Source organism: Anopheles merus, chromosome X (genome assembly GCF_017562075.2).
Source record: "Anopheles merus strain MAF chromosome X, AmerM5.1, whole genome shotgun sequence".
In the NCBI taxonomy this organism is placed as follows: domain Eukaryota; kingdom Metazoa; phylum Arthropoda; class Insecta; order Diptera; family Culicidae; genus Anopheles; species Anopheles merus.
Genome location: NC_054081.1, coordinates 25822982 through 25838167, shown reverse-complemented (window position 1 = coordinate 25838167; position 15186 = coordinate 25822982). Strand labels below are relative to the sequence as shown.

The 15186-nt window shown below is 45.8% G+C and overlaps 1 protein-coding gene across 2 annotated transcripts in view; it reads left to right on the top strand.

Annotated features, from left to right (window-relative positions):
- LOC121593904 (lachesin) overlaps positions 1 to 14903 on the top strand; it is a 226892-nt gene extending 211989 nt beyond the window's left edge. The window contains exons 7-10 of one of the 2 annotated variants that reach the window (XM_041916677.1): positions 13836 to 13955; positions 14046 to 14216; positions 14275 to 14316; positions 14380 to 14903. In XM_041916677.1, the coding sequence (XP_041772611.1) occupies positions 13836 to 13955; positions 14046 to 14216; positions 14275 to 14316; positions 14380 to 14786 (740 nt within the window). In that variant the 3' untranslated portion in view covers positions 14787 to 14903. Of the gene's footprint in view, positions 1 to 13835; positions 13956 to 14045; positions 14217 to 14274 lie in introns of both variants that reach the window. The other variant, XM_041916668.1, reaches the window with a different exon arrangement.
- Positions 14904 to 15186: the final 283 nt, after the last annotated feature.

The window sequence follows — 15186 nt, the reverse complement described above, 5'->3', positions numbered from 1 at the left end:
CTTGCGGAATGTTATGATCCATCGGTCAAAAAAAGGAAGGAGTTCATGACAGTGGCGGAGTAGGGAAATCGAGGGCCCTAAGAGGAAATACGAGTTGAGGCCCCTATAAATGGTAGCTGATGACCGGGAGGAGGGGATACTGGCACACAGCTGTTGGAAGATTCAACAGTATACTTAAATTCCCGGCGGAGGCGGGGGGGGGGGGGAGTGCAAATGGTTCTCCAGCCACGGGGCCCCAACGACCATCTTTCCGAGGACCCTTGTCGCTAATATTCTGTCCACTTGTAGACATACGGCATACTACAGACTAGAGATTTTCGGCGACCGCCTAGTCCGCCCACCGTTAGATCCGCCGCTGGCTCATGCCGGTGTTTTTTTATTGTGGAGGTGCATCCCCTACGGACAAAGAGCGGGTAATTTTTATCATGGTGTGCGTAAAAACCTAGAGTTAAGCCGATGGAAGATTTCCTAGGCTTAAAAAAGGGGGCGGGAACGGGTACCACGGTTCTCTCCCGCTCTAATACAAAATACACGGTGGGCTCTCTCAATGCTCGCGCCCATGCGCGAGCATCCTTTCGTGTGCTTGTGTTTGTTTCTTTCGTGTCGCGCTGTGTGCGTTTCTTTCGTTCAGCGATCGCTCACACTGGCGCGTATTTTTTTGTTATCTAAAGCTAAACAAAAAAACAAACACGCGTCGATCTTTTTTTCATCACTTTATTCAAACATTTACATAACTTTACACGATGTCACACATTTACATACACAATATTAATCTAAAATAAAATCGATCAATCCATCGATGCAAACGTTGAAGTGGCCGAATATCTGCGTAGCTCCTGTTATAAACATAAAAAAGGTACGAAATGAAGCTGCGCGATGTACATAACATGCATTACGAATCATTCGCGCAGCTTCATTTCAATTCGCACAACACTTGAACACTTGAACACTTTACAAAATCATAACACCAATCGTCCAGGACTTAGGCTGACGCACGTGCGGCCGCTCGCTGCCGATCCTTGAGCTGTTCTGACGATTTCGTGTGGTAGCAAGAACGAGAGCACACAGAGGAACTTTCGGTGCAGCAGAGCAAGCGAGACACGGATATCCGCACAGCGCTGTGAGCAGATCAAACTGAGCGAGCTGGCCGAAAATGAACGCACACATTTCCACATGTGTAACTGTATTAGTGCCAAAACTGTGTTGAAACCAAAACGCGCTCTCGCCTCCGTGTACTTCACACCGATTCTCCGCTTAACTCTAGGTTTTTACATACACCATGATAAAATATCCCGCTCGTTGTTTGTAGGGTCCTTCCCCCTGCCTGCAGCGTATGCATAGGGCAGGAGACAGTGTGGCAGTATGCATGTTGCCCGCTGGATAGTCCCGCGACACCGCCATCGTGGGTTCTAACCGCGTATGAACCGTCCGCCGTAGCAAGGGCTGACTATCCGGCTACGTGGTATTCAAGTCCTGAAAAGACCTGCACGGTCGCGTAGGCCGTAATGACAATAATAATAATAATAATAATTATAATAATAATAATAATAATAATAATAATAATAATGATAATAATAAAATGATAATAATAATAACAATAATACTAATAATAATAATAATGATAATAATAATAATAATAATAATAATAATAATAATAATAATAATAATAATGATAATAATAAAATGATAATAATAATAACAATAATACTAATAATAATAATAATGATAATAATAATAATAATAATAAATAATAATAATAATAATAATAATAATAATAATAATAATAATAATAATAATAATAATATAATAATAATAATAATAATAATAATAATAATAATAATAATAATAATAATAATATAATAATAATAATAATAATAATAATAAGAAGAAGAAGAAGAAGAAGAAGAAGAAGAAGAAGAAGAAGAAGAAGAAGAAGAAGAAGAAGAAGAAGAACTTAGCTTAAACCTAGAACTTAGCATAACAGTCCACACCCGGGAAAGAGTTTGTCTTGACTTTGTTGCTGCCAGGTGTCCCGCTATGGCGCGTCACATCAACGGAATGCTATCGACCAACACATTAACCTACCGATCCGAACCCATTCCATGGCATTGCTGGTCAATCGGCGTCATGATAACTACTCCAAACCAACAAGCCGCCAGATTCTGGGCGGACAAGTGCAGCACCATACGCTGGCTAGCGCAAATTTTGGCCCGTTCCCTGCGCGGGACTTAAGCGATTCCTGCGTAGGCCTGCGCAGGTTTGGCGCCCTCTGTAGGCGAAATGAACGAACTATTTTAGGCGGTGGAGCAAAAAACGGTTAAAAAATTTAAAAATAATGGCGTCGATTTTCTCTCCCTTCTCCCTCCTTCCCCCTGCCTTTGTATTACTTGAGCTTCAGCCCGTTTCTTCCGCCGCCTGCTGATTGGGTGTTGTGGTGTATGCGTTATGAATCAATGCAATATATGCATTGCGGTTGTGTATTGTTATTGGTGGGTATTAGCATTTATTTATTTGTTTGTGGCCTTGAGACGATAAAATCCCAATCCAGCGGGAACAGCTGGATTGGGATTTAAAGTGTTATCGGTGTATTGCTGGTTTATTTTATTTCGTGCCGCTGCTGATGAGACCATTCGAAGTCCGTGCCAATCGAGGGTGACGAAGCCTATTTGAAACAAACGTAGGAGAACGTCTAAGGCTGCGCCCTGGCACCAATCGAACACGACATCCGACTCGAACAAACCCATATAGCGCGTGGCCACGAAGGCGAAAAAGTGTTGAAAAAATTTCAACTATGTCAAAATTGCTTGTCAACAGCAAAAAAGAGCTTTTCTCGTGGCCGCACCAAAAATATACTCAAGAACGACAAAGTGCTCCAACATCTGAATATCATCACTAATTTGTTTAAGAAGTAGTAAATAGGAACATAAATCAATTCGAATCATGCATTTTAGCATTTATATCATAGCAATGGGTCACAACTGCGCCAAATAGCTGTTTGTTTAAGCTTTTTCGCGAACGTCATATTTTGTCACTTTTTGTCAACTTTTGTCAACTTTATTTCCTGGCTGCTCCAGGTTACAAAATTTTGATAAAAGCTCAAAAAAGTGACAAAAGCTCGTGTTTTGAAAAATTCGTCAGCATTTTGTCACTCTCATGGCCTTTCGCCTATAAAATCATATGGAAGTGCACTGTCAGACACAAACAAACAAAGAAGACAAACATGTCAAATTCCATACATTTTTCATGTTTGATGTCGTGTTCGATTGGTGCTAGAGCGCCGGGTAATACGAATCTAATATTTTTTTTTAATTTGAACAAGTTTGTCGCTTGAAGGACCTTCTAAGCATCATGTAACACAGTGAATATAGGCAATAAAAGATTTGTTTTTAAATGTGCCGAAATCTGCCTCGAATTTTCGGGTCTCGACACACACACGCATACACACAGCGCGGGGAAAGTGACCGTCCACTCTACCATTCCGCGATCCTCCTCCCCGCTCGGCGCATTGAACCAGCCTTTTTTCCGATAATGTAGCCGTAATTGATCATGCGGGAGGGGGATGCGTGCTCGTGTGCGCGCCTTCAGCGGTGCGTGCTTGCGTATGAGTGCTTTCGTGGATGCGTATTCGCGTGGGTGCGTGCTCGTGTGCGCGCGTACGTGCATGTGTGCGTACGTGCGTTTGTGTGTGCGTGCGTGTGTGAGTGCGTGCGTGCGTGTTTGTGCGTGTGTGTGTGAGTGAGTGCGTGCGTGTTTGTGCGTGTGTGTGTGTGTGCGTGCGTGTGGAAACTCTAAAACTCTTTGATTCTGATACGTACCTTTTTTTTTTATTCTGCGGCTACAAAGTCCATGCATTTTCGATCTCGCTACCTGAGAGACAACACAACCATTGGATTGGCACCACCATCTTCGCGACCGGCTCTGATGTTGGGGGTATTAAAAAGACAAACGATCGAAGGAAACGTGCATGTGATATGTTGCACATTTCTTTCCAATTCAGCTAGCAGACGCAAGTGGAAACAAAACTTGAATTGAATCCGTAAAAAAGAGGATTCTGGATTTGTTTATTACGGTGCACGTATAGTGCTGCACCTGCCCGTCCAGAATCTAGCGGCTTGTTGGCTTGGATTCGGTATCATGACGCCGTGCGACCGGCACTGCCTTGGAATGGGTTCGGATCGGTAGGTTAATATTTCAGTCGATTGCATTTCGTTGATTTGACGCGCCGTAGCGGTAGCCCGACAGCAAAAAAGTCAAGACAAACTCTTCCCCGGGTGTGGACTGCTATGATAAGTTCTTCTTCTTATTATTATTATTATTGGCGTAATAGCTTACGCGATCATCCCGGCCTTTTCAGCACTTGAGTACCATGTAGCCGGATAGTCAGCCCTTGGTACGGCGGACGGTTCATACGCGGTTAGAACCCACGCATGCATGCAGATGTGCGGAATGATGGCGGTGTCGCGGGACCGCTCCTATCCAGCGGGCAACTTGCATACTGCCACACTGTCTCCTGCCCGATGCATACGCTGCAGGCAGGGGAAAGGATGCACATCCACAATAAAAAAACACCAGCATGAGCCAGCGGCGGATCTAACGGTAGGCGGACTAGGCGGTCGCCGAAAATCTCTAGTCTGTAGTATGCCGTATGTCTACAAGTTAGCAGAGTATTAGCGACAAGGGCCTCCTGAAAGATGGTCGTTGGGGCCCCGTAGCTGGAAAACCATTTGCACCCCCTCCCCCTTCCCTTCTCCATGCCGGAAACAATTTCAGGGCCTGTGATCGATGATCGTAGGGGTCCCATAGCCTCCCACCCCCCTGCTCCGCCAGCAATTTAAGCATACTGTTGAATCTCCCAACAGCTGTGTGCCAGTACCCCCTCCTCCCGCTCATCAGTTAGCATTTACAGGGGCCTCAACTAGTCTTTCCGCTTTTCATGAACACCTTCCTTTCTTTGACCGATGGATCATAACATTCCGCAACAAAACACATTTGGCGAAAGTGTTCCACACACACGCACACTCACACTCATGCGCAGACGGCTCAGCATATCTGTGTAATCTACACCATAAGAAAGCAAAAGCTTAGTGTAACAAAGTTATGCTTAATGTTTAACACGTTCAGTTCGATGGCAGGCCCCAGGGACTGTCAGTGAACGTTCCAATACACCGGTTTTACAATAAGCTTACGTTCTAGATGCCGGCGGAACGGAAAGCTGATGAAAAACAGCGCCAGGCTGAACGTGTTAATAAGTAACAGGGTTCTGCGCGATGCACAGCAAACCCTCCATCGTGAGCTAGCGATTCCGTAGTCATTTTTACATTGCAGCGTTTGAACTCATTGCGCTTTTTATGGTTTGATTTGTGAACATGCAACTTCATCGCCGCAATGTTTGTTAACGGCTTTTTTAAGCGCCACAACAGCTCATGAGCATTGACCACACGCGAGAAGAGATAGCGCTAAGGATGGAAAAAGCACGGACGACGGCTGACAGCGATTGGCCGTCTGGCGCATCAACACAACTAAACCTTCGACAGCGCGCTAAGGCGAGGGTTATGAGGTGGAACCAGGGACGGGTAGCTCGACGAGCTGCTTGACAAATTTGCTGTTGGAGGGAAAAAGAAGGCATGAGAAAATTCTCCGAACGCCATGATTTCTTCCGTCGCTTTGCACAGCGGGTATCCAGTTTGGATGGATGGGTATGGAGCAGCGTGGGAGTGGGGTGGCCAAAAGCTCCGTTCGAAACGACCCGCTGCGCAAAGCGACAGAAGAAATCATGGCGTTCGGAGAATTTTATCATGCCTTCTTTTTCCCTCGAACGGCAAATTTGTCAAGCAGCCAGTCGAGCTATCCGTCCCTGGCTCCGCCTCATACCCCTCGCCTGAGCGCGCTGCCGAAGGTTTGGATGTGTTGGTGCGTCAGACGGCCAATCGCTGTCAGCTGTCGTCCGCGCTTTTTCTCTCCATAGCGCTATCTCTTTCTCGCGTGTGGTCAATGCTCATGAGTTGCTGTGGCGCTTAAAAAAGCCGTTAACAAACATTGCGGTGAAGAAGTTTAATTTTCACAAATCAAACCAAAAAAGCGCAATGAGTTCAATTGCTGCCAAGTAAAACTGACTAAGGAATCGCTAGCTCACGCTGGAGGGTTTGCTGTGCAACGCGCAGAACCTTGATCCGCATTAACACGTTCATCCCGGCGCTGATTTTCATCAACTTTCTGTTCCGCCTGCATCTAGAACGCAAGCTGATTGTAAAACCGGCATACCGGAAAGTTCACTGGCAGTCCCTGGGGCCTGCCATCGAACTGAACGTGTTACGAACAGAGTTGAGCGGCACTGACAGTGTAGGATGGCTAGAGCTATGCCATAGGTTTGAGAGATCGGAAGCGTGAAATATTAGCGAAGGATAATCGGCCAAAACGATAGAAAAAGGTTTGATGGAAACGGAATGGCGGTAAACCGAAAGATTATAAATAGGAGCGAATGCTATACGAACGTTCTTTTCGGATCGAATCTCTGGGTAAATAGATTTTAATTTTGGCGCTCGTCTCAAACTGCCTAAAATAAGTCTACGGCTTGCAGAAGTTTGAACAACATCCGAAAGCAGTTATAACATTCCAAAATTAAAATCTGTAGTTGTGAAGAAACCCGCTGAGTATTTGTTTGTGAGTGCAGTTCAACGGAAAATATTCGGTGTTACGTCCAGCCAGCAGAAGGAAACCCGAGAGGTTGCCAGTTCGGTGGTGAGGCAGGAGAGTGGCCAAGTTGAAGCGGTCGAGCCGCGAAGCAACAAAGTCGTTGGTGGAATGGCGAGCGGAGGTTTTCCGACTGCGGAAGGGTTATCGAACACGGAATCGAGCACGGCACAGCCGAACGGCCCACGGAACGAGGTGGATTTGCGATCACCGTTGCCCAACTCAATGGCGGAGTGCATTGCGACGCCAGAGGAGTCAGTTTTGTTGATTGAAGAGGAGTTATCAGAAAGTCATGTGACGGAAAAACGCACCGCCGTTCCTACGGAACACCATTCTCGACGTGCCGAGATTTTAAGAAAGAGAGTTGAAGTGGAGAAGCAGCAGTTGAAGTTGAGACAGATGTAACTGGAGTTGATAGAGCTTGAAGATGCAGGCTACATAGAAGCCAGTGAGCGCGATGGCGCAGCGCAACGGGTTAAAGCAGAAGAATGGCTGTCCGCTACCGATCACTGCGGCGCAAACTCGGCTCCGGGTATGGTACCCCCTACTCCATGTTTCGCTAGCACCGCCAACCCACCACGAATGTTATATCAGGATCATCCCCAGGTTCCTGATTATATTACCTGGAGAAAGTACCATGATGGGGCTCATAGAAGAACTTCCTTCCAAATGCCGCCGAGTTATCGCTCTAGAACTTACGCTGGCATCACCATATATTCAAGCGCTAACCTCACACAATCGCAAATTTCGGCCCGACAAGGCGCTGTTGGAAAAGAACTACCGGTATTCAGTGATGCGGTGGAAGAGTGGCCGATGTTCATTCGGATGTTTGAGCGATCGACGGAGTTATGTGGTTTTTCGGAGGCAGAAAACTTACTACGGCTTCAGCGAGCGTTGATCGGAGAGGCTAAAGAAAGTGTTGAACATTTGCTGCTATTTCCCGATGGGCTGAATGAAGTGATGGAAACGCTGGAGGTGCAGTTAGGTCGTCCAGACCAGATCATCGAAGCGACGGTTGAGAAAGTGAGAAGAATGCCGGCTCCTAATCCTGGTTGTTTAAGGTCCCTTGCGAAATTTGGGTTTTCTGTGCGAAATATGTGCGCGACAATAGAGGCTCTCAAATTACCCGAATATGCATACGATGTTGCACTACTACGTGAGCTCGTTTCGAAACTACAATCGGAAGCCGCACTTGATTGGACACGGTACAAACGGCAGCTGCGGTTTGTAAGTTTGTCAGAATTTGGGCACTGGATTAGTCAATTGGCACGCGACGCTAGCGACGCTATCGTAGACCCTCCTAGTCGTAACGCAAACGAGCAGCGGATTAGTACGGGAAGGCGGCAGCCATCTCAAGACTTTCGTTCACAAAATCATCAAGCGTCTCGTCAGCCTCCTCGAATTCACCCACCAGCGATTCGTGCACCTCAAAGCGCCTACTGGAACACACACACGACAGTTGGCAATTCGATACGGCCACCACAAACGTCATCGGGAGAAGGTTCATCGAGCGTACAAATCCAGTGCAAGTTGTGCTAAGGAACGTGTCAATCTTTATCAAACTGCAGTGCGTTTTTGCAGTTTTCGGTAGCAGCACGCAGAGGGTTCGTTCACTCAATGCAACTTTGCATGAAGTGTCTAGTTGCCCACCAGACACCTTGTCTTATAACTGCTCTTTGCGGAATGGATGGGTGCGAAGCTGTGCACCATGCTCTGTTACACGACGGTGTTCCGGTACAGGCGCCCAGGTCATCAGTGGAACTCTGCAGCACGCATTCAGGTACCGAGGATCGAGTTCTATTGAAATACCTGCCAATTAAAGTGTACGGACCTCGTGGCTCCGTAGACACCTATGCGTTTATAGACGACGGATCGTCGGCAACACTTATGGACAGCGCGCTTCTAAACGAAGTTGGAGTAACTGGCACTCCCTCCCCCCTTTGCCTGCAATGGACTGGGGAAGTGACTCGACAGGAAAACGATTCAGTAAGGCTGAAAATCGTCGTATCTGGAAAGAACGGAAACCGTAAATACGAGTTACATAACACCAGAACGGTAAATAATCTGGCCTTTACTTAAACAGTCGTTGCTAGTGCCCCAGTTGACTTCTAGTTACGAGCACTTAAAGGGCCCTCCGATCGACTCATACGCCACCATCCAGCCACGAATTCTTATAGGAATTGATAATTGTCACGTAACCAGACCACTCAATAGCGTTGAAAGAAGGTATAACGAGCCCGTTGCTTCCAAAACTCGGCTAGGATGGGTTATATACGGTTCCTGTCCAATCGCCAAGAACGTCCCAGGCGCGACATACTTGAACTTTCATGTGCGCTCGTGTGATGGAGTAAGTGAAGAGCTACAAAATACAGCGTTGAAGAAGCATTCTGCACTAGAAACTATCAGAGCAGAAAGACCGTCTCAAGAGAGGCGGCGTAGAGAAGATGCAATGTTGACGCAACAAGAGCTAGCGGATGCAGAAAACACTTTGGTTAAGCAGATCGAACCGGGAGCATACTCACGTGATAGCTGTAGTTCCATGCGATAAACTGAGATCGTTCCAGGCATAGCGATTCGGAGAAGGACAGTTCGCTTCACACCGTCCTCGACGGCCGAGGGCTACTGGTAGTGGACGGGCGTTTGATCAACGCCAGTGCACGCAACCCGCCAACGAGTAGTCGAATGAAATTGCTTTCAAAACATCGTGGTACACTTATATTAATCCATGAGTTTTATGATCGTTTCAGGCACCGCAACGATAATCCTATCATCAACGAAGTCCGTCCGCGCTTCAGAATACCGCGGTTGCCGAAAACGTGTGCGGATGCCTCCCAAGCCTGTCGAATCTACCGCATTCGGGAGGCCAAGCTCGATCCCTCGATGAAGGAAAGTCAACTGGATCCCGGAACTTTGATGAGACAACGAGCATTCGTGAACATCGCGATCGTCCACGTCAGGCCCATAAGCGCTTCGATAGGACGACGCACAGAGAAGCGGCGCGGCGTATGGTACATGTGCGTTACGGTCAGAGCGGTACACTCGGGAGCAGCGCCGTCACTCTCCACCGGCCACGGACCAAACAGTGCGGAAGCAGCCGCGACTTGATGGAAGGGGTTGCCGAGGTTGACTACGAAGTGCTTATGATGGAGTTCTTCGTTCCGGTGTAAAGTGGCCGTTTAACCGTGTCGGCCAGCCTCCCGGCCGATTGATGAAGACGATAATTGTTGATGAATACTTACCACGTAACTTCGGCCTAATGTAAAAAAAAAGAAAAGATGTACATCTAAAAAGATGTACAAGTCAGACAAGCCACGGCGGGTACGCAAAGGGTATTTACAAAGGGCCCGCAACGTAATTGGCCGTATTAGACGTGAGAGATGGGAAAACAGAAGTGGATTTTAGCACCGGCGAGACGGAATAGTGGCGCGGTCGAGCACATGGTAGCAGCTGTCAGTGCGCATGAGAGGGAGTGAGACGCAAGAATTTGTTTACCTTGACGTCACACTGCGGAAGGGAATGTTACGAACAGTGTTGAGCGGCACTGACAGTGTAGGATGGCTAGAGCTATGTCATAGGTTTGAGAGATCGGAAGCGTGAAATATTAGCGAAGGATAATCGGCCAAAACGATAGAAAAAGGTTTGATGGAAACGGAATGGCGGTAAACCGAAAGATTATAAATAGGAGCGAATGCTATACGAACGTTCTTTTCGGATCGAATCTCTGGGTAAATAGATTTTAATTTTGGCGCTCGTCTCAAACTGCCTAAAATAAGTCTACGGCTTGCAGAAGTTTGAACAACATCCGAAAGCAGTTATAACAGAACGTGTTAAGCATTAAGCATAACTTTGTTACACTAAGCTTTTTTGCTTTTGTATGGTGTAGATTACACAGATATGCAGAGCCGTCTGCGCAAGGATGTGAGTGTACACACAGCTGTTGGGATATTGAACAGTATACTTAAATTGCTGGCAAGGGGAGGGGGGGGCTCCGACCATGGGACCCCTACGATCATCGGTCACAGGCCCTAAAATTATTGCCGGCAAGAGGGAGGGGGGGGGGGGGGCGGGGCAAATGATCATTTTTCGGGGGTCCTTGTCGCTAATACTCTGTCCACTTGTAAACATACGGCATACTACAGACTAGAGATCTACGGCGACCGCCTAGTCCGCCAACCGTTAGATTCGCCGCTGGTTCATGACGGTGTTTTTTTATTGTGAAGGTGCATCCTCCCCCCTGCCTGCAGCGTATGTATCGGGCAGGATACAGTATGCAAGTTGCCCACTGGATAGGAGCGGTCCCGCGGCACCGCTATCATTCCGCACATCTTAACTGCATACCCGTCATGGGTTCTAACCGCATATGAACCGTCTGCCGTAGCAAGGGCTGACTATCCAGCTACGTGATATTCAAGTCCTGAAAAGGCTGGCACGATCGCGTAGGCTATTATGCCAATAATAATAATAACAAGAAGAAGAACTAAGCATAACAGTCCACACCCGGGGAAGAGTTTGTCTTGACTTTGTTGCTGCCGGGTTACCGCTACGGCGCGACAAATCAACGAAATGCAATCGACCGAAACATTAACCTACCGATCCAAACCCATTCCATGGCATTGCCGGTCGCTCGGCATCATGATACCGAATCCAAGCCAACAAGCCGCCAGATTCTGGACGGACAGGTGCAGCACCATACGCGCACCGTAATAAACAAATCCAGAATCCTCTTTTGAATGGATTCAATTCAAAATGTTTGTTTCCACTTGCGTCCGCTAGCATAATTGGAAAGAAATGTGCAACATATCACATGCACGTTTGCTTCGATCGTTTGTCTTTTTAATACCCCCAACAGCAGAGCTAGCGTAGGTAGCGGTAGTCGGCGTATTGTGCGTTGTCTGAGAATGCATGTAGTGTGTAGACGCAGCCGGTGACAATGCACACACACACGCGCGCACGCGAGCACACACCCACCAACCCCCCCCCCCCCCCCCCCGGCATGACCGATTACGGCTACCTTATCGGAAGAAAGACTGGTTCAGCTATCTTGCAGCGCATCCTCATTCATAGCATCGGGCGGGGTGGGGGATCGTGACATGATAGAGTGGACGGTCACTTTCCCAGCGCTGTGTGTGTGTCCGTGTGTGTGTCGCGTCCAGAAAACTCGAAACAAATTCTGGCACATTGAAAAAAAAAAATTTTTGCACATTGAAAAAAAAAGGTCGTTGAAGCATCTAACATGTTCAAATTAAAAAAAATATTAGATTAGTGTTAGACGTTCTCCTACGCTTGTTTGAAATAGGCTTCTTTATCATCGATTGGCACGGGCATCGAATGGTCTCGTCAGCAGCGGCACGAAATAAAATAAACAAGCAATACACCGATAACACTTTAAATCCCAAAATGAAACAGCTTCTTCCGCATCGTCAAGGTCACACACAATAAATAAATGCTAACACCCGTCAATTACAATACACAACCGCAATGTACATGTATACCAACGCATACTCACAATCAGCTGGCGGCGGAAGGCACGGGCAGAAGCGCAAGTAAGGCAAGGCACGGAGGGGAAAGGGAGCGAGAGGAAGAGGAGGAAGAATGGGCGCCAATATTTTTGATTTTTTTATCGTTTTTTTGCTCCACCGTCTGAAATAGTTCATCCATTTCCTCAACAGATGGCGCTCATTCCGCAACTAAAAACTGCAATAAATACGCTAGCCAGCATAGTTTCGGCTGAAGTCTAGCGCATTTTTTTGCGTATTTTTTGACACAAAACGACGCAAAAAACTACGCAGAAAACTGCTCGAATTTACGCAGCGGGGAGCGCTATATGATGGACGGAGATTGCACGAGAAAAAGAGCAATAGGCAGCGTAGTTTTCGACCGCTTTGAGCAGCGGACAGTTGCTTACCATCCCAAAAAAAAAACAAAAAAAAAATTCGAGCAGTTTGTGAGCTCACATGAGACCTCATACTCTATTCAACTTCATAGCGCCAGTGTCCTCGCAATTAAGCAGCTTGAGAGGGTAAGCAGGTGTTTTCATCCATAGTTTATGTATTTATAACTTAGCGCGTGTTAGCCTAAGTCCCGGGCGATCGAAGTTTCGCTAAGTGTTGAAGTGTTGTGCACATTGAAATGAAGCTGCGCTTTTCTTTCACCATTTATGTTAAATGTGTGATTTGCGCTGCTTTATTTCAATATTTTTTTACTGCATTCAACAGCAACAACGGTATTCATGCAGTTAAGCGACTATTTGAAATACGACGATTTTTTATTATAATGAATGTGTGTGGTTTGAAGCACGATTGTGTGGAGCTATGTATTAAATGTTCTTTTATTCGCAATAAAAGTGATAAAATATAAACCGAGTTTGATGTGTTCAAGTTTTTGTTTTGATTCGGGTGCACCAAGTCCGTGTGAAGGAAAGCGCACAGCGCGCTACGAAAGAAACGAGCGGGAGGGGGTGTCAGTCCAACGCAGCGCAATTCGCTGGAATCAAGTGGGAGGGGGTATCAGTTTAGCGCAGCGCAAGCCGAAAGAAACGGGGAGGAAGGGGTATGATGAAACAGCGCGAGCGAGCGTTCTTTACAGCGAGAGCGCCTCGTGTATTTTAAAGGCAAGCAAGAGAGCGCATTCTCTCCGTGGTTGCGCTCCATCCGCCATTTTCAATTTCGAGCCCAAAACAACGGACTTCGGATCCGATCTTGAGCCGGGCCCCCACCGCGTGTTTCTACCTACCCCTCGTCTGAAAATTTCGTTCTCTTTGTCTGTCGGGGATGCAAAAATCACATTTTGCTATAAAATCATTCATGATTTTATGTAAACCTTCAGGATCACAAAAAATTAAATCAAAATTGAACTGAAGATATTATTTGAAACCCTCGCTATATTTAGCGGGGTTGTCACAGCATATGTGGGCGAATGATAATTTTGCTATTTCGTCGAATGTCCACGCACCATACAAGATGATAGTACATGTCGGGTGAAAACGTTTAGCCGTGAAATGTTTCAACCATATTGATTTTGGGTACTTTTCCACGATTCTCGGCGTGGAATTATCTTAACATGTCTGGGCGCACTATACGATCTATTGGTAGATATTTCAAGGCAATTGATTATTTATTACGGTGAATATTTTTATGCCATTTTAGTTCATCCTGTAATACAAGTACCTAACCAACTTGTTGGAGCTCCTCTAGGAACAGACGTGACGATAGAATGTCAAATAGAAGCATCGCCTAAGTCAATAAACTATTGGGTTAAAGATACTGGTATGTGAAGAATTGTTGTTGCCTTCAATTTTTGTTTAATTATTACGTTCATAATTCCTGTTAAATAATATCTTTTTTTTTACTTTATAGGTGAAATGCTCGTGTCCTCGCCTAAATATCAAGTGCAAGATGTTACTAAATCATTATATGAAGCTAAAATGTCATTGACAGTGCGCTCGTTCCAAAAGGAAGACGTGGGCTCTTATCGGTGCATTGCTAAAAATTCTCTCGGAGAAGTAGATAGTAGCATTCGACTCTACGGTAATAAAACTATAATTTTGGTTTTTTTTCATTATATTACCACTGTCCTTCATTTCAGAAATTCCCGGTCGCAATCGCAAAATTTATACAACAAAATTCAGTAATAATGAAGTTACTAAAGACAGTTACAAGCAAGGGAAATTAAAGGTATCTTTTCCTCCAGATGACGAAGAACAACAATATGGATCTACAGAGGATCTGAACGATGTATCGGATTCATCAATTAATAGCAATAAACAATCGAATCTTCAAGGAAAAGCAGGAACCATAAAGTTTATTACGCCACGAAGCCCTATTGATCATTCCAACAGTGTTAACGGAGTTGGTACCAGTGGAGGATACGTGGGAGTGAATGTGCATTTAAACAAGCAATTCCCTTCTATTGACATGGTTACTCGCAATCCATTTGTGATACCGACAATACGCACTGGAGTAGATGGACCAGATGGAATCAGTGGTCACTCATATGGACATTCAACTGCTTCAAAAAATAGTTTATCACTTATTACCTCACTATCTATTATTTTTTACCTTTTAGTATCGCTACAAATCATTATTCAAACAGATTAACGATTTCCCTGTAATAATAACAGAATTCGGAGAAGAAGACGGTATGTTTGAGTGTCTAAGAAGATTTATCACTCCCTGTAAAACAAAACACAAACAAGTATACACTCAAAATATAGCCAAAAATACATTAAAAATACAAATTGATCTTTTATTGCATGTGTGCATTCATTTTTATCCTCACAGTCGTCCAGAGCATAAACTTCGTTCGCCGAAATCCCTTCTGCGCTCTCTTCAAAGAGAGCGTACATCACATGAAACTGTTCACATGATGTCGTGGTGAACGAATTTCGGTGAACGAATTTCGGTTAACCGAGTCCATGTTCTGGTCCAGTGGTCTCCAAACTACGGCCCGCGGGCCGCATGCGGCCCTCAAGAGCTTATAATGCGGCCTACGATGACT